General features: G+C 42.1%; 1 protein-coding gene across 3 annotated transcripts in view; it reads left to right on the forward strand.

The window, feature by feature from the left end:
- The first annotated feature begins 888 nt into the window (after nucleotides 1-888).
- The window catches only part of ZNF41 (zinc finger protein 41), a 42,435-nt gene continuing 17,239 nt past the window's right edge, over nucleotides 889-26,084 (forward strand). For 2 of the 3 annotated variants that reach the window (XM_081126194.1, XM_081126195.1), the window contains exons 1-2: nucleotides 889-982; nucleotides 13,966-14,212. In XM_081126194.1, the coding sequence (XP_080982320.1) occupies nucleotides 14,141-14,212 (72 nt within the window). In that variant the 5' untranslated portion in view covers nucleotides 889-982; nucleotides 13,966-14,140. Of the gene's footprint in view, nucleotides 983-13,873; nucleotides 14,213-26,084 lie in introns of all 3 variants that reach the window. The other variant, XM_081126196.1, reaches the window with a different exon arrangement.

The following is a 26,084-nucleotide window of genomic DNA, read 5'->3' on the forward strand; positions in this document are numbered from 1 at the left end:
TATGGGTTATGCATATATGTTCTTTAGCTAATCCCTTCATCTTTTTTCATCCAGTTCCCCCTCCCCCCTCCTCCCTCCCCTCTGACAGCTGTCAGCCTGTTACATGTATCCATGTCTCTGTACTTCAGCCTTAAGGCAAATTTCAACAAATTTCAAAGACTCAACATCATTCAGACAACGTTCTCAGACTACAGTGCAAATAGGATAGAAGTCACTAACTTCAGATTAACTGTGTGTTTGGGGAAATGGAAAATTGTGTAAGGAACTGTAAAATTTTCTGCACTTCTTAATTCTTTCTTTGAGTCATTAATTTTGAGAACAGGATGCTGCGGACTAAGGTGACCCAAATCATAAACTGCTCCTTTCGGCTGCATTTCAACACCTGCAGATCAAAGCCCACCAAACGTGCAGCTGGCACACGGTGCTTTTTTGTTTCCTTCCCCTGTAAAACTCCTCTCCCATATAAAATTCTCCATGCTCCAGGAGTCACCGTGCTGGGTTCTTCTCCCTGTCTCACCTGCCTAAATAGAGTACCGATTCCCTTGCCATTTGGGGCTCAAAGCATTTTTGAAAGTTCAACAATGGATTTCTAAATAATTTCTGGGTCAAAAGGAGAAGTTACAAATGCGCACTTGAAATTAAACACTAATGAAATCAAAACTTGGATCTTTAGAATTTTAGCATTAATATTTATGCAAGGAAACCAGAAAGGTCGCTTATTCGGTTTTTAGATACTGGAAGACATGCCCCAGCACAGATGTCACAGACCTCCCAGTGACTCCTTGCACAGATACTTGGTGTCTGGCGCTTCATCATCTCAGCTCCCCGACCCCCGAGTGGTTAAACTCCCGCTGCCGGCGACTTCCGCTTCCTGGCCTAAATCTGACACGTACTATTCCCCGGGTGGCAACGACCCAAGGCCGGTGACAGCAAAGGAGTTGGAGGATGCTCTCAGCCGAAGGGTGTACAGAGGCGCCATCAGGTGGGCACGAAGCGGGGCCCCGGGCTCTGCGTCCGCCAGCCGCCGGCGCCGAAAGGGGACCTTTCAGCCCCCGGAGCAGTGGGACCCGGGCGAGGGCCGGACCAATTTCTGGGCCGGCTGCTCTTAGGAATCTGCAGTTGGGATGGGGGCGGGGGCTGGCTACCAGTTAGCAGCCGCGGGCCCCCAGGGTACAGCGGAGTGCCAGCCCTTGTGTGCTGAAAAGGGACTGCGCCCTGCCTGAGCCTAGCCGGCTGCTGGGGACAGTGCACTGGGAGAAGCCCGGTTGGCACAGCCCCATTGGTTACCGGAAAGTACCACGGGGCGGGGGGTGGGGTGGGGGGGGAGATCGGGCCGGGAACCGCCCGCTCAGAGGCAGAAATGACCACCCTTCCAAGATGGCGACTCTCAGAGAGATACTCTCAAGGGGACAGCCATGTTAGTTGCCTGACAAGTCACCAAAGAACGTTTGAAAGCCCGCCTCTCTTCCCACACACGCACACTCACTAAGATGTCGTGAGTGCATCCAGTGTAATTGCAGGCTGACTGTCACTTCCTAGGCCACACTGAGCATGTTCAGGATGAAAGAGTCCCTCGAATGCACTTTTAACACTTAGGGCTCTGAACCTGAGTTTAAGAGGGGCGGCGACTTAGCGGCAGTAGAACAGTCATATAATTATGAGGATGTTATGACATGGATTTCGTGCTCAGTGATAGTACTCCGTAGGGTGAGCGATGGGGCTTCTCTGGGGTCACTTATGAGGCATGCAAAGTAACTGGCAGGGGTTTGTGGGTGAGTGACGGGGTCAATGGGAAAGCAATGGATAGCCTGAGGGATGAGTGATCAATGGGAGAGCAATGGATAGCCTGAGGGATGATTGATCCGGAGAGTTGAGTGATGGGGGAGGTCTGTAGGGGTAAATAGTGCAGAGTTTGTGGTGTGAGCGACGGGGGAACTGTGGGGTTAGTATTACGGGGTTTGGGGTTAGTGATGTGGGGTCTATCCGGTGAGCCATGAGATATCTGTGTGGTGAACAATGAGGGTCCTCAGAGGTCACTGATGGGAATCCCTAGAGGTCATTGATGGGAATCCCTAGAGGTCATTGATGGGGTCTGTGGGGTAGGTGGATGTGTGGGATAAGTGATGGGATCTGTGGGATAAGTAATGGAGGTCTATGTGGTGAGTGATAAGGGGTTAGTGGAGTAAGGAATGAGGACTGTGGTGTGAGTGATAGGGTCTCTAGGGTATGATGGGTGCTCAATGGGATTAGTGATGGAGGTTTGTGGGGCAAATGATGGAGGGTTTTGTACAGTGAGTCATAGGGTGTTAGGGTAAGTGATGGAGATCTGTAGGATGAACGATGGGAGTTCAGTAAGGTGAGTGATGAGAGTTTTGGGAGAGTAATAGGTGGTCTGTTACATGAATCGTGGAGAGTTTGTGGGGATTCTGTGATATGAATGATGGAGTTCCACAGGGAGAGTGATGCATTTATTTGGAACTACTGATGGAGGGACCTATGGAATCAGATATGCTGTTTCATGGGGTCAGTGATAGTGGGTCTCAGATGGGGCTGTTTCAAAAGCCTACTTTTGACTTTGTTGGTCCTCCTGTATCTCTTTTTTCTGTGTCATTATTTTCTGCCCTTGATTTCATTATTTCTTTTCTGTGGGTTTTTTTTTTTTTTTAGCTATTTTTAAATTCTTAATTGAATGTTTACTCATTAATATTCAATCATTTTCTTTTATAATATAAGCATTAACTTCATGATTTGTTCTCTGAGAACATTTTAGCTCCATGTCCCAAGTTTTGATCTGTAACATTTTCACTATGGTTCACTTCTAATGCTTTCTAATTTCTGTTGTGGTTTTCTCTCTGACCCCTTAGTTATTTAGATATGAGATTTTGATTTCCCAAAAAGTTGAAATTTTTGTTATTAATTTCTCAATTACAGTCAGTGACTCATTGGAGTGATTACTAAGTGCCAGAATGGATGTTTTTAAGTTCAATACATACTGCCAAATTACTTTCTAAAACTGTAAAACTGGAACTCCCACCAGCAACATATAAAATGGCTCGTTGGGGAGGGGGGGGATTCTGTAACCTTTTCAACAATAAAGATAAATATAATAAAATAATAAAATAAAATGGCTCATTCCAAGATCTTCTCCCACACTGAATGTCAGTGCTTTTTAAATCTTTCCCATTCTGAGAGGCAAACACAAGGATATTTAGCTTATTTTGATGTACATTTTCCTGACAATTAGTGGTTGAACATAGTTTCCTCTTTATTGGCCATTGAAATGTATTAAAATTTTCTTATATCCTTTACTCTTCTTTCATTTGGGTGGCTTGTTTTCCTTACTAATTTGTGCATATTAGTTTTGTGTCATTTCTTGTAATTATATTTCCTTTGTCTCTTTATATCTTGATTTTTATAAGGTGTCTTCACGTATAATTAGAAAGAATAATCATCTGATTAGATACATGTTTTTATCTTTTACGGGTTCTGAGTGTCTTGTCTTGTTTAGTGAGTTCTCCCCACTTCATGTTTAAACAAATAAATATATGCCTTAAATTTAACATGTTATGGCCTTAATTTTTAAAGTTAAATTTTAATGCAACTGGAAGTTATTCTGGTGTGCAGTATGAGATGGGAAGAACATTTGTATTTTCCATTTGGATGGAAAATTTGCCAACACCAATCACTTAATGAATAGCATTTTCTAACTCAATTAAATGTCACTTTTGTCACATAAATTCCCAGATGTTTGTTGTTCTTTTTTTGAACTCTATTTCTTTTTCTGATATATTTATCTACTCCCTTCAAAAATATTGTATCGATTTTAGCAATACTTTTAATATTCAATAGTTCAATCCCCTCACTGTTCTTTTTGTTGTTGTTTTCTTTAATATGCTTTAGCATTTATTCTGACATGAATATTAAGACCACTTTATTTTGATTCAAAAACAACCATTAAAACTATAATATTTTATAGTTTTCTTCTTACAGATCCAGCACTTTAAAAAAAAAATTCATTCTTATATATTTTACATTTTTTGTCATCATGGTGAATAGTGTATTTTTTATTTCCATAGAAAATAATCTATTAATTTTTGTCATTTCATTTTCTTTTGTATTTTATCTTTCATCTAATCCAATTATCAAATTCTCATATGAATTACAGTTGCTTTATATAGTCTCTTAGTTTTCCTAGATATAATCATATCACATCCAATTAACAATGATACTATATCTTCCTTTCAAATATTTATTCTGATTACCTCATTTTCTCCTATTGCATTTGCTAGAGTGATATTTGATAGAGGGTATCCTTATCTTGTTGCTAACTTTAAAGTGAAAAGTGGTTATTCATTCAATAAACATTTATTGAGTCCCTTCCTTTGCCAGATACTAGGTTTGAAATTGTGCATGGGCATTTACCAGCTACATGATTTTTTTTTCTAACAGCTTTGTTGATATAATTCATCTACCATAAACTTCACCCATTTAAAGCTTATACAATTCAGTGGTTTTTAGTATATTCATAGAGTTGTGCAGCCACCACCACAATCTAATTTTAGAACATTTCATAACTCCAAAAGGAAACACCATACTAATTTCTCATTCCCAACCCCTACTCACACCTGCAGGCAACCACTAACTTAATTTCTGTCTCTATAGATTTGCTTGTTCTAGACTTTTTATATAAATGGAATCATACAATATGTGGGGTTTCCTTTCACTTAGTATAATGTTTTCAAGATTTACCCAGGCTGTAGCATGTATCAGTATTCATTCCTTCTTTTTTACTGAATAATATTCCTTTTTATTGATATGTCACATTTTGTTTATCCATTCACCAGTTGGAATTTGGGTTATTTCTACTTTTTGGCTACTATGAATAATGCTGCTGTGAACATTTGCATACAGGTTTTTGTATGGATATGTTTTCATTTCTCTTGGGAATGGAATTGCTAAATCATATGATATCTCTATGTTTAACATTTTTAAGAACTGCCAAATGGTTTTCACAATGGTCAAGCCATTTTACATCCCATCAGCAATGTATGAAGGTTCCAATTTGTCACATCCTCAGCAACACTTGTTATTGTCTGCCCTTTTTTGACTCTAGCCAACCCAGTGGGTGTGAAGTGATATTTCATTGTGGTTTTGATTTTGATTTCCCTAATGACTACTGATGTTGAGCATTTTTTTGTTACCAGACCAGGAACAGTCAGTTGAAGCCAGAGAGTCTCCTCCATTGGCCAAAAGATGGTGCGGGGGGAGGGGGTCTTACACTGAGCCACCAAAAGCTAGAATGATGAATGGGTAGGACCCGAGTGTGCCAAAAGCTAGCAAGATTATTGGATAGAAAGAAAAAAAAAAGCTGTCCTCTCCTTATTCCTATAAGAACTGTGGGCTTGAACAGGAAGGGGAGATGGTCTTAGAGGCAAGAGTCCACCATTCTCCCAGATGGTGAGGCACCTGAATAAGCCTCTTTCTTTTTGCAACAGCACCTGATTGATGAGTTTGGCTTTTGTTGGGGCAGGCAGCCAAACCTGTGTTTTTCAGTAATGTTTTCATATGTGTAATGAACTGAATGTTTATGTCCCCTCCAAATTCATATGTTGTAATCCTGGGGTTGAGGCACTGGATGAAAAAGGTGAAGGGATTAAGCAAATAAGAAAAAAACAGACAACAGTATGGTGATTATCAGGGGAAAGGAAGGTGGGGAGCAGTAGTAGAGAGTAAAGGGGGAATAAATAGTGATAAAAGGAGACTGGACTTGGGTGGTGAACACACAATACAATATACAGGTGATGTATTATAGAACTGTACACCTGAAACATATAATTTTATCAACTAATGTCACCTTATACAAGTCCCTTGTCAGATATGTGATTTGCATATATTTTTTCATTTTGTGGGTGTCTTTTCACTTTTCTGGTAGTGACCTTGTAGCATGAAAGATTTTAATTATGAGAGATTCCAAGATGGCAGCAGATTGAGTGGAAGTTACACTGACACTCTCTCAGGGCCAAATTGGAATTACAACTAAAATATAGAAAAACAATCCTGAATAGTCAACTGCAACTGAAGACTAGCTGGAGAGCATGCTCATAACCAAGGACCTAATGAGGAGACTGCATAGAGACTAGTGGGAAGTGTGCAAGCATGAGAGGGCTGGCTGGGCTCCCACATGCAGCAGCTGAAGGTTCAGAGGGACATCTCAGCTGTGCAGGATTTCCACTGAGAATTCAGAGGTCTAAATCCCAGGCTGGGTTTCCAGCGCAGAGCACCAGAGTGGAGAAAGGTGCCCAGATAACATCTGGCTGTGAAAAGCAACAGGGTTTCTGTCTGCCAGGGAGAGACAGCTGGAAATGCAGGTACATTCTTAAAGGGCCAATGCACAAAATTTCATGTGCAGTTGCTCACCTTGGTCTCTGGTGGAGGGAGGGCAAGAGCTGTGTGAGGAAAATCCAGGGGTGCTGGCTGGGGAATAGAGATCAGAGGGGAACCATTTGGATTCCTGTGCTGAGTCATTCTCCCATACGGCAAAGGACATCTTTCTCAGGCAGACACTTACCTTCCAAGCAGCTTTTGCATGGGGGGCTTGGAGCAATTGCCCCACCCTGTTGGAAAACCTCTCGTCTTACCCAGTGGAGTTTCTACAGCCTAAGTCTCATTAAAAACTGAAAAACGGCCTCTGAGTGCTTTGAGTTTTTGCCTGATTTGCTTCTGGACCCAGAGCTTAGTGCACATCTTGGTCCTGTCCAAAGATACCCAGCCACAGCAGAGGGGACAAACTGTGGAGTACACAAAACTTCAAACAGGGTACTCAAGGCCAGTCACAAACAGTGCCTGACATTGGCCTGCAGCAGAAACCATCCAAAAGACTGGGAGTCCTAGCAGATTTACCTAATACATAGAAACAAACCCAAACAGGCAGACAAAATGGGGAGACAAAAAAAAAAAAAAAAGACCATGAAAGAACAAAAGAATTCTCCAGAAGAAGAGGTAAATGAAATGGAGAAAACCAATCTATCAGATATACAGTTCAGAATACTGATCATAAGGATGCTCAACAGCATGAGAAAAGAAATGGAAATTAAGAATGACACAGTAGAAATAAAAAAACATTGGAAGGAATAAACAGCAGATTAGAAGGAGCTGAGGGTCAGATCAGCAAATTAGAAGACAGGGTAGAAAAAAAATCACTCAATCAGAGAGCCAAAAAGAAAAAATTTAAAGACAGGAAGACAGTTTAAGGGAGCTGTAGGACAACATGAAACAGAACAATATTTGTATCATAGGAGTGCCAGAAGATGTAGAAAGCAAGCAAGGGTTAGAGAACAAGTTTGAAGAAATAATGACAGAAAACTTCCCTAACCTGGTGAAGGAAAAGTCACACAAGTTCAGGAGGCACAGAGATTCCCAAGCAAGAACCCAAAGAGGCCCCCACCCAGACAGACACATCATAATTAAAAGCCAAGAATTCAAGACAAAGAGAGAATCTTAAAGGCACCAAGAGAAAAGCAATCTGTTACCTACAAAGGAGCTCCCATAAGACTGTCAGCTGATTTCTCATCAGAAACTCTACAGGCCAGAAGGGAATGGCATGAAGTATTCAAGGTAATCCAAAACAAGGATCTGGAACCAAGAATACTCTATCCAGCAAGGCTATCATTCAAAATAGATGGTGAAATAAAGAGCTTCCCAGACAAAAAATGGCTAAAGGAATTCATCACCACCAAACCAGAGAGAATGAGAAACATAGGCATAAACTAATAAAATGACAATAGGTAAGTATCGATCAATAATAACCTTAAATATTAATGGATTAAACGCTCCAATCAAAGGACGTGGAGTAGATGAATAGATAAGAAAACAAAACTCGAAGACGGTGTGGTGTTGTAGGTAAATGCGGTATCCGCCACCTCCCACAACCACCACAAAATTACAACTAAAATACAGAACAACCATCATTCAGAACCTCCTGAAATCTAGCTGAACAGAGGTCCTACAATAAGCACACCAAGACCAGTAGGAGGGGAGGAGGTGCGAGGTGGAATCTCGGCTGCACACTGAGCTGCGGCAATGGTCCCACACCCAGGTGCAGTGGTTTAAAACCGGGGGGAATATCTCGGTTGGTGGAGGTTTCCTAGAGGAGTGAGAGGTCCCAGCCCCACATCAGGCCCCCCAGCCCAGGGTTCCAGTGCTGGGAAGAGAAGTCCCCACAACTTTGGGCTGTAAAAACCAGCAGGGATTGAGGCTGAATGACTTGGAGGCTGCTAGAGTCCCAGGCAGCTCCTCTTAAAGGGCCCATGCATGGACTTACTCAGATGCACTGCCTCTGAGCTCCAGTGCTGGGCAGCAGCTTGAAAGGAACCTGGGACATCCAGGGAGGAACTGACTTGCCTGGAATCAGGGACAGAGCTGGAGGGGCAGCTTTCTCACAGACTGAGGAGCTGACAGAGGCCATTGCTCCTTTGATGAGCCCTCCCCCCACAGTGTGGGCAGGCAGGCACCTTCTCTGAATCTCCATCAACCTGACTCATACCTTTTGCCCTGCTCTGGTGATTCCCAGAGACCCTACCCTTCCCTATTTGCAAGCTCATCCAAGCCATTTCCAGTGGCTTTCCTATGCAAGTGGCCTCTTTAGCCTCATGCTTAGGACCTTCCTAAAATCTCTCAAACAAGCAGCATCTGGCCTCAGTGTGCCCCATATGGCTTTATAAGTGGCCCCAGGCCTGGCACTAGCAGCAGCCTGCATTGGATCATAGCATGGCTTCTCCTGTACACCTTTAAGCCCAGCACAAGTAGCAGCCATCTACTGATTGCTGTGTAGCTCATGCTGGGCGGCCCTGGGCAGGGCACAGGCAGAGGCTTACTTTGTACCTCCCAGGAGGCCCCAGAGACAGTGCACCTGGTGGTAGCTTCGAACACACTGGACTACAACCCTACCACATCTACGAGTGACACACTCAAGGGGCGCATTGGTGAACACCAAAGCTCCACTGAAGTAAATCCTGCTCCATAGGGGTGTCTCCAGCACAGCAGCTCTTTGGCTGTAGTTGCAGCTGGTCCTCACAGCTGATTGGTCTGGGGGTCAATTCCTCCCAGTGACACCAATAGCAACCAAGGCTCAACTACAACAGGACAGTGCACACAACACACACCAGGAATTACCTAGAAGGCCCAGCTCAGGTGACAGGAGAGACTGAGCCTCTGGGCCCTACAGGACACCTATTACACAAAGCCACTCTACCAATTCCAGGAGACCTAGCAGCTCTACCTAATACATAGAAACAAACACCTGGAAGCAGCCAAAATGTGGAGGCAAAGAAATATGTCACAAATGAAAGAACAGAAGAAATCTCCAGAAAAAGAACTAAATGAAATGGACCCAAGCAAGCTACTGGATACAGAGTTCAAAACAATGGTTATAAGGATGCTCAAGGATCTTAGTAAGAAAACTAGTGAGATCACCAGTGACATAATAACCAGTCAGAAATGAAGGCTACACTAACTGAAATGAAGAATAATTTACAGGGAATCAACAGTAGAATAGAGAATACAGAGAATCAAATCAACAATTTGGAATGTGAGGAAACAAAAAACACCCAGTCAGAAGATCAAGAAGCAAAAAAACTGCAGAAATATGAAGATAGTGTAAGGAGTCTCTGGGATGACTTCAAGTGCCCAACATTTCCATTATGAGGGTGCCAGAAGAAAAAAGAGAACAAGAAATTGAAAACTTATTTGAAAAAATAATGACAGAAAACTTCCCTACCTGGTGAAAGAAATAGACTTACAAGTCCAGAAAGCACAGAGAATCCCAAACAAGAGGAACCCAAAGAGGTCCACACCAAGACACATCATAATTAAAATGTCAAAGGTTAAAGACAAAGAGAGAATCTTAAAAGCAACAAGGGAAAAGCAGTTAGTTACCTACAAGGGAGCACCCATATCACAGTCAGCTGATTTCTCAACTGAAACTTTGCAGACCAGAAGGTGGCAAGAAATATTCAAAGTGATGAAAAGCAAGAACCTACAACCAAGATTACTCTACCCAGCAAAGCTGTCATTTAGAATTGAAGGTCAGATAAGGAGCTTCACAGATAAGAAAAAGCTAAAGAAGTTCATCACCATCAAACCAGTACTACATGAAATGTTGAAGGGTCTTCTTTAAGAAGAAGCTAATGAACAAAAGAAACTGACAGACAAAATAGACCCAGAGACATTGAAGCAACCATTGAAGATGGTTTTATCTCAGAGAGACGAGGGAAGAGGGAAGGGGGAGGAGGGTGGAAAGAGGTTAACCAAAGAAGTTATATGCATATATGTATAACCCATGGACACAGACAATAATGGGGTGAAGGCTTGGGGAAAGGGTGGGAGCGAGGTGGAAGAGGTCAATGGGGGAGGGAAAATGGGACACCTGTAATACTTTGAACAATAAGGATAAATTTTTAAAAAAAGAAAGAAAAGAAAACAAGACCCAAATATATGCTGTTTACAAGAGACTCACCTCAGAGCAAAAGACTCACACAGGCTGAAAAAAAACTTCTGGATGACTTTTTTTTAACTTTATTTTTGTTTAAAATATTACAGATGTCCCTATTTCTCCCCAGTGACCTGTTCCACCTCGTCCCTTCCCCCTCCCCAGTCCCTCTCCCCACTATTTTCCATGTCCTTGGGTTGTGCATATATGCATATAACTTCTTTGGTTACTCTCTCCCCCTCCACCCACCCACCCTCCTCCATCCCTCTGACATTCATCAGTCTCATCTATGCTTCCATGTCATTGAATCTATTCTGTTCATCAGTTTATTAAGTTCTTTAGATTCCACGTATAAGCGAGATCACGTGATATTTGTCTTTCCCTGCCTGGGTTATTTCACTCAGCATAATATTCTCCAGGTCCATCCATACTGTCCCAAAGAGTACGAGATTCTTCTTCTTTACAGCTGCGTAGTCTTCCATGGTGTAAATGTCCCACAGCTTTTTTGTCCACTCATCTACTGATGGGCACTTGGCTGTTTCCAGATCTTAGCTATTGTAAATTGTACTGCTATGAAAATCGGGGTACATATATTCTTTCTGAGGAATGTTTCAGGATTCTTAGGATACATAGGCAGTAAAGTCACAGACATCCCACGTAGTGGACTTTTCACTGATACATCTTCTAGGGCAAGAGAAACAAAGGAAAAAATAACCATATGGGACTACATCAAACTAAAAAGCTTCTGCACAGCAAAAGAAAACAGCCTCAAAATACAAAGGAACCCCACGGTCTGGGAAAACATATTTGCCAAGGATGTATCTGATAAGGAGCTAATTTCCAAAGTGTACAAAAAACTCATAGCACTCAGCAAGAGGAAGACAAATGACCCAATTAAGAAATGGGCAAAGGACTTAAATAGACACTTCTCCAAAGAGGACATATGGATGGCCAAGAGACACATGAGAAAATGCTCGACGTCGCTAATCATCAGAGAGATGCAAATTAAAACCACAACGAGGTATCACTTCACACCTGTCAGAATGGCTGCCATCAACAAATCAACAAACGACATGTGCTGGCGAGGGTGTGGAGAAAGGGGAACCCTAGTACACTGCTGGTGGGAATGCAGACTGGTGCAACCACTATGGAAAACAGTATGGAGGTTCCTCAAAAAGTTAGAAATGGACCTGCCGTTTGACCCAGTGATTGCACTCCTAGGAATGGATGACTTTTAAAGGAGAGATAGACAGCAATACAGTCACAGTAGGGAACTTTAACACCCCACTCACTTTACTGGATAGATCTTCCAGACAAAAAATCAACAAGGAAACAGTGATTCTTAATGAGACACTAGATCAGATGGATTTCATTGACATTTACAGAACATTTCACCCCAAAGCTTCAGAATAAGCATTCTCCTCAAGTGCACATGGGACATTCTCAAGGATAAACCACATGTTAGGACACAAAACAGGTCTCTAGAAGTTCAAGAAGATTGAAATCATATCAAGCATCTTCTCAGACATTTACACCATGGAATATTATGCAGCTGGAAAAAATAAGGATCCCTTACCCTTTGAGACAGCGTTGTGGGACCTGAAGAGTATTATGCTAAGTGAAATAAGCCAGTCAGAGAAAGACAAGTATCACAGGAACTTACATACATGTGGAATCTAATGAGCAAAATAGATCCAGAAACATAGAGGCATAGAACAGACTGAGGAATCTCAGAGGGAAGGCAGGAGTGGGTGGGTGGGGAGAGATTAACCTAAGAACTTATGTGCATATATGCATAACCCATGGACACAGACAATAGTGTGGTGAAGGCCTGGGGGGAGGGGTGCAGGGTATGGGGATCAATGGGGGGGAAAAGGAACATTTGTAATACTTTCAACAATAAAGATAAATTTAAAAAATATTTTAATTGTGGTGAAGTCCAATTTATCTATTTTTTCTTTTGTTGCTTATGCTTTTAATGTCATAGACTTTTCTTTTCCCTATTGAGTTGTATTGAAATTCTTATATAAAATCAATTGTCCACAAATCTAAGAGTTTAATTGGGTTGCTTTCTGTGAGGAAGGATCAATGAGTTAGGGTCCAATAGGATTAGATAATCCAGGGCCTATAGATGTCATTCATATTGGGGCAGTGAGTGACAGTCTTGGGGAAACCTTGAAGGAAAATAATTGAGACATTTATGGATAAATGATTGGGAGTTCTGTAGGAATTCTTGAAGTTTAATAAGAGTTGGAGATGTAAGCATCTGAAGTCATTGACGGGTACATGAGAGTTATTGATTGAAACACTGAGGTAGTGAATGTTGGATTCACCTGGGAGTACCAGTCTTTGGGAGTCAGTTTGTGGAGACCTATAGAAGTCATTGACTGGCACTTGTGGACATCAGTAATTGCAGGACTGTGAATTGATAAGTGATGGACCAGAAGGTCTATTATTGAGGATTTTATGGGAGTCACTAATTCTATATATGGGCTGTGAGTTATAGGGTTCTATAGGTGGTCAGGTTTGACCCCCAAGGGGCCTTAAGCAGATCCATCATTGATTTTCTATTGCAGGTGTGTTGCCTGTGTTGGTGATTATTTGAGGAGCCTATGGAACTAGTTGATGATACCTTTGGGACACAGTTTTGTCAGACAGTGTCAGTTAGTGATTTAGGAGTCTGTGCAGACATGTTGTTTTTTGGGGCCCAGATAGGAATTGGGGGAAGGGGAGCAGGAGATTAGTTTATGTTTTTGTCTTTTGCATAAGAAGGTGGGCTCTATAAGTTGCTCATAATGTACACTGAATTATACAGAAAGTTGGTTTATGCACATGTGACATGGTCACTCCCCAGCCAAAGCACTTTGAAGGCAGCAGGAGCCAGAAATAATGTTTATTGTGACTCTGCCTTATATAAAATACTTTATGGCAGAGTAGTTAAGAAAGTGCACTTTGGAGCCAGGCATACCTGGGTTTGAATCTCTGTTATCTCCCCAATCTTAGTGAATTTGGGGCAAATTTCTTAGTATTTCTGAATGGCTCTATCTGATCGTAAATGGGAATAATAATAATTCCCATGATGAGTGTGAAAATTAAATGAGGTACCTAATAAAATATGCCTGGCATGTTATAATAGCAATATTTAACATTAATGGAGTGTGTCCCAGGTGTCAAGTAGGAGTAAGTACTTTAGAAGCATCACTTCATTTAACTCTAACAGCCACATGAGACAGGTATTTTTATCCTGTCTTAAGATAAAGAAACTCAGGCAAAAGTGACTTCCCCAGAGCTGGAATTCAAATCCTCATTTATTTTACAACAAATCTCATGAGTTTTTCCCATATTCTACTCTAATACTTGGTTTTACTGAATTTTTCTCTTCCACAGTATCCAGCACAGTGAGCCACCCCTTGGTGCTGCCAGGAAGTATTTCTGGGGTGAATGTGGAGTGACTGACCATGTGGACACTGTCTTTCCAGAGTTTCTTGGAGTCTCTGTGGAGTCCCTGGACCAGACCCCATAGTGAAGGCTGCAGGATCTTCCTTCAGGCCTCTGCTGTTCTGGTTGAGCCCACAGGTGCCCGCCTGGCCTTAGGTTCCTGGGAAGAGCAGAGTTGTCAGCAGGAGAGCCTGAGGGCTGAGACTCAGGAGGAACATGCCAGCCAACCAGAACTCTCCCCAGTGGACCTCAGTCCTGGCTGCAGAGGAACATGGCAGGTTGTGTGAGGTGAGAAGGGAGAGGACTACAGGGATAGGAATTCATTCAGTAAGGAGATAGTCCTGACCTATCACCAGGACCTCAGAGGGGCAGGTGGGTTACCAGGGAAGCAGATTCTGGACTCACTGTCCCTGAGACAGATCACTATCCTCCTGCCACATAAGCACCATGTGGCTCACGTCCCACACCCAGTGGAGAATGTGATGTAGCTGATGGAGGAATGGTGGGACAGGAGAATCAGCACCACACCTGGGGGAGCGGGGCAGGGCAGCTCCCTGCAGGTTGTCTTCAGGCACATCCCTGTGGGGGCGACCACCAGCCTTAGCCAGGGAGACGATACATCCTGGCTCCCAGCATAGGCCCTTCACTCTCCACTGGCTCCTTGCAGATGCTCAGCCAATCCCCACAAGAGCCTCCTTTCCCCCTGGTCTCTGGTGATTTGCAGATTTATCCTCTAAATTGATCTAAGGCAGAAAAATCCCTTTTCTTTGAGTAGTAGGACGACCACAGTCTCTAGAGCACTTCTAGTTCTTCCTCCTTTCAAAGATGAACAAAATGGCCTGAGAAGGAACTTGACTTGCCTTAGTGACTCAGATTGTGAATGACAGAACTGGATAGGAAGCCAGTCTCCTGAATGTGTCCTTCACCCTCACACCCCACTGCAGCCCAGATCAAGTGTCCCACTAAAAGTTCCCCTGCAGATTCTGTAAACAGATGAAGACATGAGAGAGCCAGACCCTACCAGACAGCTCCCTCTTTCAGACTGTCCTGTGGATGCTGTCACCTATGGGACAGGCTCATTGTCACAGGGGCTCAGGGTCATGTGGTCATTAGGATAATATTAAACTTTTAAAATTTATTTTATTTCATAATTTCACAATAAAATATTTGAAATTGAAGGTAAGCAAATAGAAGAAAATAAAACAGTTGTAATTCCAGCACTACCCCAAATTAACCAGTGTTTACATATAACTATATTTCCTTTCAGGTGTTTTTTCCTTTGTATGTGCATGAGTGCACATATGGGGTATATTGTGGGGCTGTGAGTGTGCATACGTACCATATACATATATATTATATAGCTCTAGTTCGAAAAGGAATCATAGTATTTGGTTTCCTCCTTTTTAACTTGTCTGTTTAACATAATTTTCTAGGCAATAAATGCTTTTCTTCATGTACACATGATACATAGCATTATGTCTTTTGGATAAACTATAATTAATTTAACCAGTCTACTACATGTGCATTTAAAGTGTTTCAGGTTTTCCGCTGTGATTAAAACTGTTATGGTGAAATTCCTACACTTAAATCTTTTTGCCCAAGTCACTGACATTATACTTTAAGTCAAAGGTATAGAGGCATTGAATAGGTAAGCAATCGCTGCCTGGCAGTAGCACACTTCTACCCAGTGGAAAATCGCCCTTGCCTAGGCTCTATTCTGTCATCATATAAGTCACAGACCCACAGATTGGGGCCACAGCAATGTGTTCCTCCCCAGTACTTCTGCACGTGACCTCTTGCCCAGCTGATGTGTGGGAAATTCTAGACAAATGATTCTGGGCTCTGCAAGGCACATTTCTCCACTCATGTCTTCCTTCCCATTCACAGATCTCTTCCCCTTTGCAAGAAGAGATGGAAATTATCAAGACCCTGGTGAATACTATTTATTCACTTATTTATGTGTTATGGTCTTGTTTTTTTTTCTTTAGATGTTAGGGAGCAGGGAATGCCCAGATATACTAAGGAACCAATAAAAATGTCCCCAGGAATGGGAAACAACCAATTGGACCAGGAAGTAGTGGCTGAAACTAGAAAACAAGCAGAAGGAGTCAGTAAAAGAAAAGAATGAGGAATAGCCACAGGGAACAGCTGCAGGGACCATGGTGCACTTACTGGAGATGAAGGATAGGCAAGGGGCCTATGGGACAGGTGGGAGTGCAATGGAAGACACAGAAGAAATGGGAAACACAGGTCAGAGGTCGGGGAGCAGCAGAGAGACCAAGAAACAGTTGTCAGGGCTGGAGAAGTGGTGAAAGTGGGGAGCAAGGAAAAGCCAGAGGGTCCAAGAGCAATCAGGGACCTCAAAATAGGAGGAAGAACCAGGAGGTAGATGAACCAAATAGCAGCCATAGGGAGCAGGGACAATCCAGAGGGATGAAGAAACAGAAGACTCAATTAAATGGAAAAAGCAAAAAGGGTCAGTTGGGTAAGAGCCTGCAGGACAAGCAACTTCGTCATGAGGTACCAGGGTTTAGAGGAAAATCTGAGGGAATGGAAAATGCAGAGGCACCAGGGAGTAAGAAATGGAAAGATGAATGTGGGGGTGAGTAGCAGCCAAAGGAGGCAGGGAACAGCTGCTGAGGCTGTAGAACAGGTGGTGGGGCAGGGAAGGGACAGACCCACAGGACAGTTGGAGAGACAGAGAAAGGCACTAGGGGCCACATGGAACAAGGAACAGCTGCTGAGGTATGGGACCAGCCAGAGGGAACAGCAAAGGTGTGCTGGGTGTCCACTAGATGTCCCAGGGACTAACTAGAGGACTGGAGAATGGGAGACATGACCATTAAAAGTGTGCCTTGTGCTCTGGCTGGTATGGTTCTGTGGTTAGAGTGCCAGCCTACACACCGAAGGGCCATGGGTTCAATTCCAGGCACATACCTGGGTTGTGGGTTTGCTCCCTGACCCTGGTCGGGTTGTGTGCGGGAGGCAACCAGTCGATATGTCTTTCTCACATCGATGTCTCTTCCCCCCCCCGGTTCCCCTCCCCCACTCTCTCTGAAAAGCAATGGGGGGAAAATCCTCAAGTGAGAATTAATCTCCCCAAAAAGTGTCTTGTATTGGATAACATCCTGACTGACTAGGCAACTGATAGAGGGACTAGAGAACACCCAGAAGGCATAGTATCGGTTCTTGAAGCTAGTTAGCAGACCCCAGGCAGTGGGCACTGAGCTAAGGACAGTTACTGAATCTAGGGAGAGGCTGGGGATCAGCCAGATTTCCCCAGGATAGAGTGACAGGGATTTCCCGGGATGGGGAACTTCTAGTGCTAAAATATGGAAAGCCCTGGGCAAACTGGGACTGTTGGTCATCCTGAGCAGGAAACAGAAGACTCAGCCAATAGTCAGATATAATGTAAGTGATGCAGCAAACGAAAGTACAGAATCCAGCTGTAGCACAGAGCACACAGAAGTAGTATACTTCGATGGTGAAGAGCCTAGGTTAGGAGCCAAGTAGACCTGCACTCCACAAAGTGTGTTCCATGGACCAGAGAGAGCAGCATCAGGTGAGAATGAACTAGCAGTGCATTCCAGAACTGCCCAAGAAGCAGGAAAAAATCTAGACTAGAGAGTAGTCAGAGGACTCAAATGGCAGTCAGTCTGTGTCTACTAGAAGAAATGAGAAAAGCTCATCAGGACCAGGGAACAGCCAGATGGACTAGGGCACAATCAGAAAAGTGGTGCCACAGACTAAGGATCACTAGCTAGAGGGACAAATGTCAAAGGGAACACAGGACAGTCAGAGGCACCAAGGATCAGTCAGAGAGAAGAGACAGGAAACACAGAACAGTTAAGAGAGACCCAGGGATAATCAGAGAGAGCAATAAATAGGGGGATCAGGAAAGAGACCAAGGGACACTCAGAAAGAACAAAAGACATTTAGAGGGAAAAGTAAACAGAGGGACCAAGGAAGAGTCCAATGGGGACCACACAAAGGGAACAAGAACCAGCAGGGAAAACTGGAAGAAGTCAGGGAACCAGAGTGGGCAGGGAAAGCCAGAGGTAGGAGCGTAGAGGCAGAGAACAGTCATAGGGAACAGGGAAGTCAGATGGATAGGAAACAGCCAGAAGGGGTAGGAAAGATCAAAGCACCCCCAGCCAAGGGGGACATGCAGAGAGGGTGGATATCTTGCCCCAGGTGAGAACCCAGTGAAGCACTCACTGTTCACTTTCAGCTAGCTTAGTAAGTGCCCTGGAAGGTCTCTGCTTGGCTGGGATAGGGTGTAGAAGGGCAGGAGCACATCACAGGAATAAATGTAGAAATGTGCCTGGGCAGGAGTGAGAGCAGCCCTGAGAAGAGAGGCCTGAGCAGCCTGAAGCCATCTGCAGGGTGGGACACAGTGGATGGCCAGGGACAGAATGGGCAGCGAGCACACAATCCTGGCAGCCTAACATGCCCCAGAACTTAATGTGCTGAGACTGAGATGACTGAAGGGAGACATTGTTGGCTCACTGGAGAGTTGTGAAAAGCTGCATTGGGGGTCCTCACCTAGCATGAGGAAGTCCTTGTAGGGGTACTGGTGGTGGTAGGGACACACGCTATCCTCTATGGCAGAAACAGCCCAGAATATCAAACCTTTTCATATGTGGCAGGTGAGGCTGGAATCTGGGTGGGTCTGTGTTAGCAACTTTGCACCCAAATATCTAGCTCCAAAGTCCTCCTCCATCACCCCACATATACCTTCCCAGCCAGCGTGAGGTCCAAAACGTCTATTTTGGAGAAAAAGCAAAGGGATGCTTCCATGGACAGTGTATCTTGTCTATATTTATTTTGCATCTGTTAATGCTCATAATGCCTGGTATGGTCTTTGCACACTTTCCCTGTAAATATTGCATCAGTGACTCCCAGGGAGGGAGAGACAGGTGAGGGGGGTCTTTTGTCCACCAGTTTGGACTGTCAGCCAATAGGTAGGCAATAGAAATTGTTAAAATGTTTAACAATGGCCCTGGCTGGTGTGGCTCATTTGCTTAGGCATCATCGTGTGCACCAAAAGGATGCCACTTTGATGCCCAGTCAGAGCACATGCCCAGGTTGCAGGCTTGATTCCCCATAGGGGGCGTGCAGGAGGCAGCTGATGGATGTTTCACTCTCATATTGATGTTTCTCTCTCTCTCCCTCTCCTTCTCTCTCTAAAAGTCAATTTAAAAATATTTTTAAAAAGTTTAACAATGTCAGATGCTAGATATTTTAATTCTTCCATACTGCCTGGTAAATAGCTCCTCCTCCCTGCCCCCTAAAGTTTCTCTGCTGTGTCACCCACACACCTGCTGATCTGTCCTGAGGTAACTGCCAAGAGAGCAAGGGTCAGGAGGATGGGCAGACAGAATGAGAGCTTCTCTCAAACCTGACCCCAGGATTCTTAAATGAGTGCCCTTGTGTGATGAAGGGGGGACAGGTCAGGTGTGTTGTTAGGGGCACAGGTGGATGTTCTGCTCTCAGCAACCCTCAGGGCTGTGCTCAGGAGAGCTGGTGTGTGAAGTACTAGGCATGGCCCAGTGCTTATGGATCTGCCTCCTCCAGGACTTGCTAGTGGTGGAGCAGGTACTATGAGTTCCCTGCCTGTTCTGCTTTCCTGAGCACTCACTGATGAGGGGAAGGCAACCAGGGCCCTCAAAGGCCAAAGGAACTTTCAATGAATAAAGGTTCCTCTATTCCTCATAGTCGAATCATTAGATCTTTTCTTTGATACTTTGTGCATTTTGTTGTTGTTAATCCTCACCCAAGGATATTTTTCCATTGATTTTTAGAGAGAATGGAAGGGAAGGAGAGGGGAGAGAGGGAGAGAAACATCGATATGAGAGAGACTTCAATTGGTTGCCTCCCACATGCACCCCAACTGGGCCCAGAGATGGAACCCACGACCCTTTGGTGTGAAGGCTGACGCTCTAACCACTGAGCAACATAGGCCAGGGTGATACTTTGTGAATTTTTTGTCTTTTTTTAAGGAAATCCTCACCAAGACCTAAATGATATTCATGCACCTATATTTTCTACTAAGGGTTTTAAAGCTTTGATTCTTTTGAGACTTTTGATTCTTTTGAAATAATTTTAAAAAAATAGTAGACGTTATATGAATAGTGCAAAAAACTATATATGCCTTTGTCCAAAATCACGAATTGTTAACATTTTGCCACATTTGCTTTCATTCTCTTCAAGTTCTGTATGTATGTGTCTGTATGCACACAGATATATTAAAACTTTGTTTTCTGAACCATTTGAGAGTAATATGCAGACATAATTCCCCTTTGCCCTTAAATACTTCAATGTTTATCTCTTAAAAACAAGGACATTCTCTTACATAGCAACAGTTGCAGTTATCAAAATCAAGACATTTAACAACGATATAGTACTATCTAACATACAGTGTGTATTAGCTAATTATCTAACATACAATATTTAGTATACAGTTTGCCCAGTTGTCACAATAATGTTCTTTATAGCATTTCCCCCAATCCAGTATCCAATCCAGGTTTACGGATTGCACTTAGTTATCATGTCCATTTTAGTCTTTAATCTGGAACAGTTCCTTAGCCTTTCCTTGACACTCATGACACTGACAGTTTTGAAGAATGTCTCTCAATTTGAGTTTGTTTCTTGTTTTCTCATAATTGGATTCAGGTTATTGATTTTTGTCAGGAATATCACAGAAATGATGCTGTGATCTTCTCAGTGCTTCATGTCAGTAGGAATTTAACATCAATTTACCCTTTATTGATATTAACTTTGATTACCTGGCTAAGATGCTATCTATCAGGTATTGTGAAGTTATTATCTTTCCCTTTATAATTAATCATTGTTTTGTAGTGAGATTCTTTGAGACTATGTAAATATCCTATGTCTCATAATTTTGTCCACTGATTTTAACATCCAGTGATGATTTTTGCCTGTAACAATTAATTACTTGCTGTTTCCTTAATGGTGTTTTTCTAATTTCATCATTTTTCTACATTGATTAGTTGGCATTTTATTATATGCCAACTAAGTTATTCCTCACTTTGGTGCTGAAAGGACAGTGATGTGCTCAGACACAATGAGCACACTTTGATTTGCCACTTGTCACTAATAGGAACTAGAGGTGCTTCTTCCTATAAATGGAGAAATAACTGACTCCAGGGTTAGAACAAGGAGTGTACAAAATTATCTGGAAAGTAATGAGGTGCTCAAAAGATGAGGACATGTCAAAAACATACAGGAATCAGCTTGAAGGAGCTCTCTCTGGCCAAATCTGGGCTGATTTGAGTAGCAAAATAAATAATGATAGTAATAGATTAAAACCTGCTGAATAAAGTAGGAAGTCACCAGTCCATATGATAGGTAGGTAGGCAGGTGTGTAGGTAGGCGGATAGATAGGGAAGGAGTGAATGCTTCTTTTTAATAGCACCCTTATCCTTTATGGTGTGTTCACTAAATTCTCCAATCTTTCTGAGGATAATATTGGTAATTTGTTACAGACTTTATTTTGAAATAATTACAGATTTATAGAAAGTTGCAAGGATGGTGCAGAGAGGTCCCACATAACCCTTCCCCAGTTTCCCCCAATGGTTACATCCTGAGTGACTAGATTTATTTGATTTATCCTTTTGGGGTTTGCTCAGCTTCTTGAATCTCTAGGTTGGTATCTTTTGACAAACTTGAGAAATTTTCAGCTATAATTTCTTTAAACACTTTTTCAGCCCCACACTCTTTCTCCTCTTCTTCTGGGACTCTGATGACACAAATGACAAATCTTTTGTTAGAGTCTCAGAGATTCCTGGGACTGCTCATTTTTTTCTAGTCAATTTTCTTTCTGTTGTTCAGATTGGATCATTTGTATTGTTCTATTGTCAAGTTTTCTGATTCTTTCCTTTGTCCTCTCTATTCTGCTATAGAGCTATTGAGCTCATCCACTAAGTTTTTAAATTTTTGTTATTGTATTTTTTTTCAGTTCTAAAATTTCCATTCAGTTCTCTTTTATATCTTATATTTCTTTGCTGAGACATTCTATTTTTGCTTTTATTTTAAGTACACGGAAACATTTTTATGATAGCCACTTTAAAAATCTTGTCAAATAATTCTAAATTGGTGTTGGTATCTGTTGATTGTCTTCTCTCATTCAAATTGAGATGTTCCTGCTTCTTCATACAATGCCTGATTTTCAATTATGTCCTGGTTATTTTGGAAAGTATGAGACTCTGGATATTATTTAAATCTTGTGTTTAGCAGGCTTCCTCTGACTCTGCTCTGCTAGAAAAGAAGAATCTCCTCTTTACTGCCAGGTAGAGGCAGAAATTCAGGTTCCCCACTTGGCCTCCTCTGACATCCCAGCAGGGAATGAGCACCTTGTTGCTGCTGGGTGGGGGTGGAATGTCAGGCTCTCCACCAGGTGGAGAGGCAGAAGGGCACCTCCTTACTGGGTGAGGGTGGAAATCCAAGATCCCCACTTAGCCTAAACTGACACTATGGGGGAGAGGCCTCATCCCCAGGAAAGGATGAAAGTCTAGGCTCCCCAATCAGCCTATGCTGATGGGAGAGGTGGTGGGAGCCACAGTTTTTCCTGTGATGTTTGGCTGGAGTAGGGCAGTTATCGAAAATTTTCTCTCTTGCTACATTGCCCCATTTCCTGATACTTTGGCTAGAGAGAGCAGGCTTTCTTGGGGCAGTTTTTGTCTGTGCCAATTGACATTCTGGGCAGAAAACCAGTCTGCATTCTCACCAGCAGTGTACTAGGGTTCCCTTTTCTCCAAGTCCTTGCCAGCACTTGTTATTTGATGATTTGTTGATGGTAGCTATTCTGACAGGTGTGAGGTTGCCTGCCTCCACAGCACCTCATCCAGGATATCTGCGGCAAAGAGAAAACAGGAAAATGACTGTTATGTCATTCCTCAGGTTCTGAGATCCCTAGCCAGTTTACCTTCTTCTGTTCAACTGACTGAGTCTTCTTATCGTTGTTTTACATATAATGTCCAGGGCTTTTAGCTGTACTTAGTGAGTTGAAGCAAGGGAGTATCATGTATATTTCATTTTGGTCCCATTGATAATTTTTAAGTTAAGCTTTTTGAACAATTAATAATTCATTTGATTCTCTTACCCAAAACCCCATGTCTCCCTAGCACAGAAAATCAGTCCTGATTAGTTTGTGCTTGGGTCAATGGGGTATATGCTTAGAGATTATGCAAATAAAAACAACAAAGGAAGTGTCCTTGGAGAGGGACTGGGGAGGGGGAAGGAACGGGGTGGAATGGGTCATTGGGGAGAAAAAGGGACATCTGTAATATTTTAAACAATAATAAAATTTTTTAAAAAAGTGTCCTTAACATTTTTCCATAAAGATATCAATACTGTTACTGTTATATTAAACACTAATTTTTAAATTACTGTTCACTTTTACCTTTTTATCATAAAATATTACACACATTTTGAATAATGTTGCTGTAAATATTCTTGAACATGCCTTCTGCTGCATATGTGCGCATATTCCAATTGGGCATATTTCCATGAGTGGAATCATTGTGTCCTAGTGTATGCATGTCTTCAACATTACCAGAAGAAGCCAAAATGCTTTCCAACATGGTCATACCAATTTACACCACCATCAGTGATATGGCAGTTCTCATTGTACTATATTGTCTTCATCACTTAGCATTCAGTCCTTTTCAGTGAAGACATTCTAGGGGTTGTGTAGTGGTTTGAACATGCGTTCCCTGGTTAACTAAGGAGGTTAAGCCCTTTTTGTGTGTCTATTGATGCTTTGGATTTCCTCTTTTGTAAAATGCTTGTTGAAATCCTTTGCCCACTTTTCTACTGGGTGGTCGCTTTTCTTCCTATTGGTTTGTGAGAGTTATTTACATCCTCTAAATATGAGCCTTTGCCAATAGTATGTTGCAGATATCTTCTATTCTGTGGCTTTCCTTGTTTTCCTCTTATAATGCTGTCTTTTAAATGAACAGAAGTTTTAAACTTTATTGTAGACAGACTTATCAATCTTTTTCCTTATAGTTAATTTTTTTGCATCCTATTTTTGAATTATTTTCTTAATCCAAGATCATGAAGATATTTGTCTATATTATTTCTTAAAGGCTTTATTGTTTTGCCTTTCACCCATACATTTCTTCCAAATGTCTTTTAGCACCCTTTGTGTCTTCCTATGTTGGTGTCCAAGTCTTTAATTTGTTCTATATTTTATTCATCTCTATCACCATTGCGTAGCACAGAATTGATCAGTAAATGTGTTGTATCTAGTTCCTACATTAATTAGAAGACTTAAAGAGAGTCCATCTTAATCCTCATTTTGAATAAATGAATGAGTGTACTATACAGTGAATGTCAAGATACTTCAGTAAGTTTTTCTCTCTCACAAAATAAAATGCAAAACTAGGTACTGAGTGAAAACACTACATGCTTCATTATGGTAAAGTCATTAAAAACAACTTCTTATTTACCTTCCCTCTATCTCCCCCATACTGTCTTGTTGTTTTGTTTGTTAATTTACCTTTATTGTTGAAAGTATTACACCTTCTTCCTACCATTGATCTCCTCTACCTGGCATCCACCCCACCCCTAGGCCTTCCCCATACTATTGTCTGTGTCCACTGGTTATGCATATATGCATATAAGTTCTTTGGTTAATCTCCCCACCCACTCCTCCATCCCTGCCTTCCCTCTGAGATTCTTCAGTCTGTGCCATGCTTCTCTGTCTCTATTTTGTTCATCAATTTATTTTGTTCATTATATTCCACATATGAGTGAGATCATGTGATACTTATCTTTCTCTGACTTATTTCACTTAGCATAATACTCTCCAGCTCCATCCATGCTGTACCAAAGGTTAAGAGATCCTTCTTTTCTATAGGTGCATACTATTCCACGGTGCAAATATACCACAGCTTTTTTACCCACTCACCTACTGATGGGCACTTGGCCTGTTTCCAGATCTTAGCTATTGGAAATTGTGCTGCTATGAACATAGGAATGCATAAGTTCTTTCTGATTAGTGTTTTGGGTTTCTTAGAATACATTCCTAGAAGTGGGATCACTGGGTCAAATGGCAGTTCCATATTTAATTTTTTTGAGGAAACTCCATACTGTTCTCCACAGTGGTTGCACCAGTCTGCATTCCCACCAGCAATATACTAGGGTTCCCTTTTCTCCACATCCTCTCCAGCACGTGTCATTTGATGATTTGTTGATGGTAGCCATTTTGACAGGTGTGAGGTGATATCTCATTGTAGTTTTAATTTGCATCTCTCTGATTAGTGACTTTGAGCATTTCTTCATATGTCTCTTGGCCATCTGTATGTCCTCTTTAGAGAAGTGTCTGTTTAGGTCCTTTGCCCATTTTTTAATTGGATTGTTTGTCTTCCTTTTGTTAAGTTGTATGAGTTCCTTATATATTTTGGATATTAACCCTTTATCAGATGTGTCATTGGCAAATATGTTCTCCCATACAGTGAACTCCCTTTTCGTTTTGTTGATGGTTTCTTTGGCTGTGCAGAAGCTTTTTATTTTGATGTAGTCCCATTTGTTTATTTTCACCTTTGTTTCCCTTGCCCTGGGAGATGTATTGGCAAACATATTGCTAGGAGAGATGTCTGAGATTTTGCTGCCTACCTTTTCTTCTAGGATTTTTATGATTTCACATCTTACATTTAAGTCTTTTATCCATTTTGAGTTTATTCTTGTGTATGGTATAAGTTGATGGTCTGGTTTCATTGTTTTGCATGTACCTGTCCAATTTTCCCAACACCATTTATTGAAGAGACTCTCTTCACTCTATTGTGTGTTCTTGTCTCCTTTGTCAAATATTAATTGAACATAATGGCTTGGGTCGATTTAGGGTTCTCTGTTCTGTTCCATTGATCTGTATGCCTGTTCTTGTGCTGGTACCAGGCTGTTTTGATTACAGTGGCTTTGTAGTATAACTTGATATCTGGTATTGTCACCCTCCAACTTTGTTCTTCTTTCTCAAGATTGCTGTGGCTATTCAGGGTTTTTTTTTTTGTTCCATATAAATTTTTGGAGTATTTGTTTTAGATTTGTGAAATATGCCATTGGCATTTTAACAGGGTTTGCACTGAATCTATGGATTGCTTTGGGTAGTATGGACATTTTAATGACGATAATTCTT

The sequence above is a fragment of the Miniopterus schreibersii genome (assembly GCF_964146895.1).
Source record: "Miniopterus schreibersii genome assembly, chromosome: X".
In the NCBI taxonomy this organism is placed as follows: domain Eukaryota; kingdom Metazoa; phylum Chordata; class Mammalia; order Chiroptera; family Miniopteridae; genus Miniopterus; species Miniopterus schreibersii.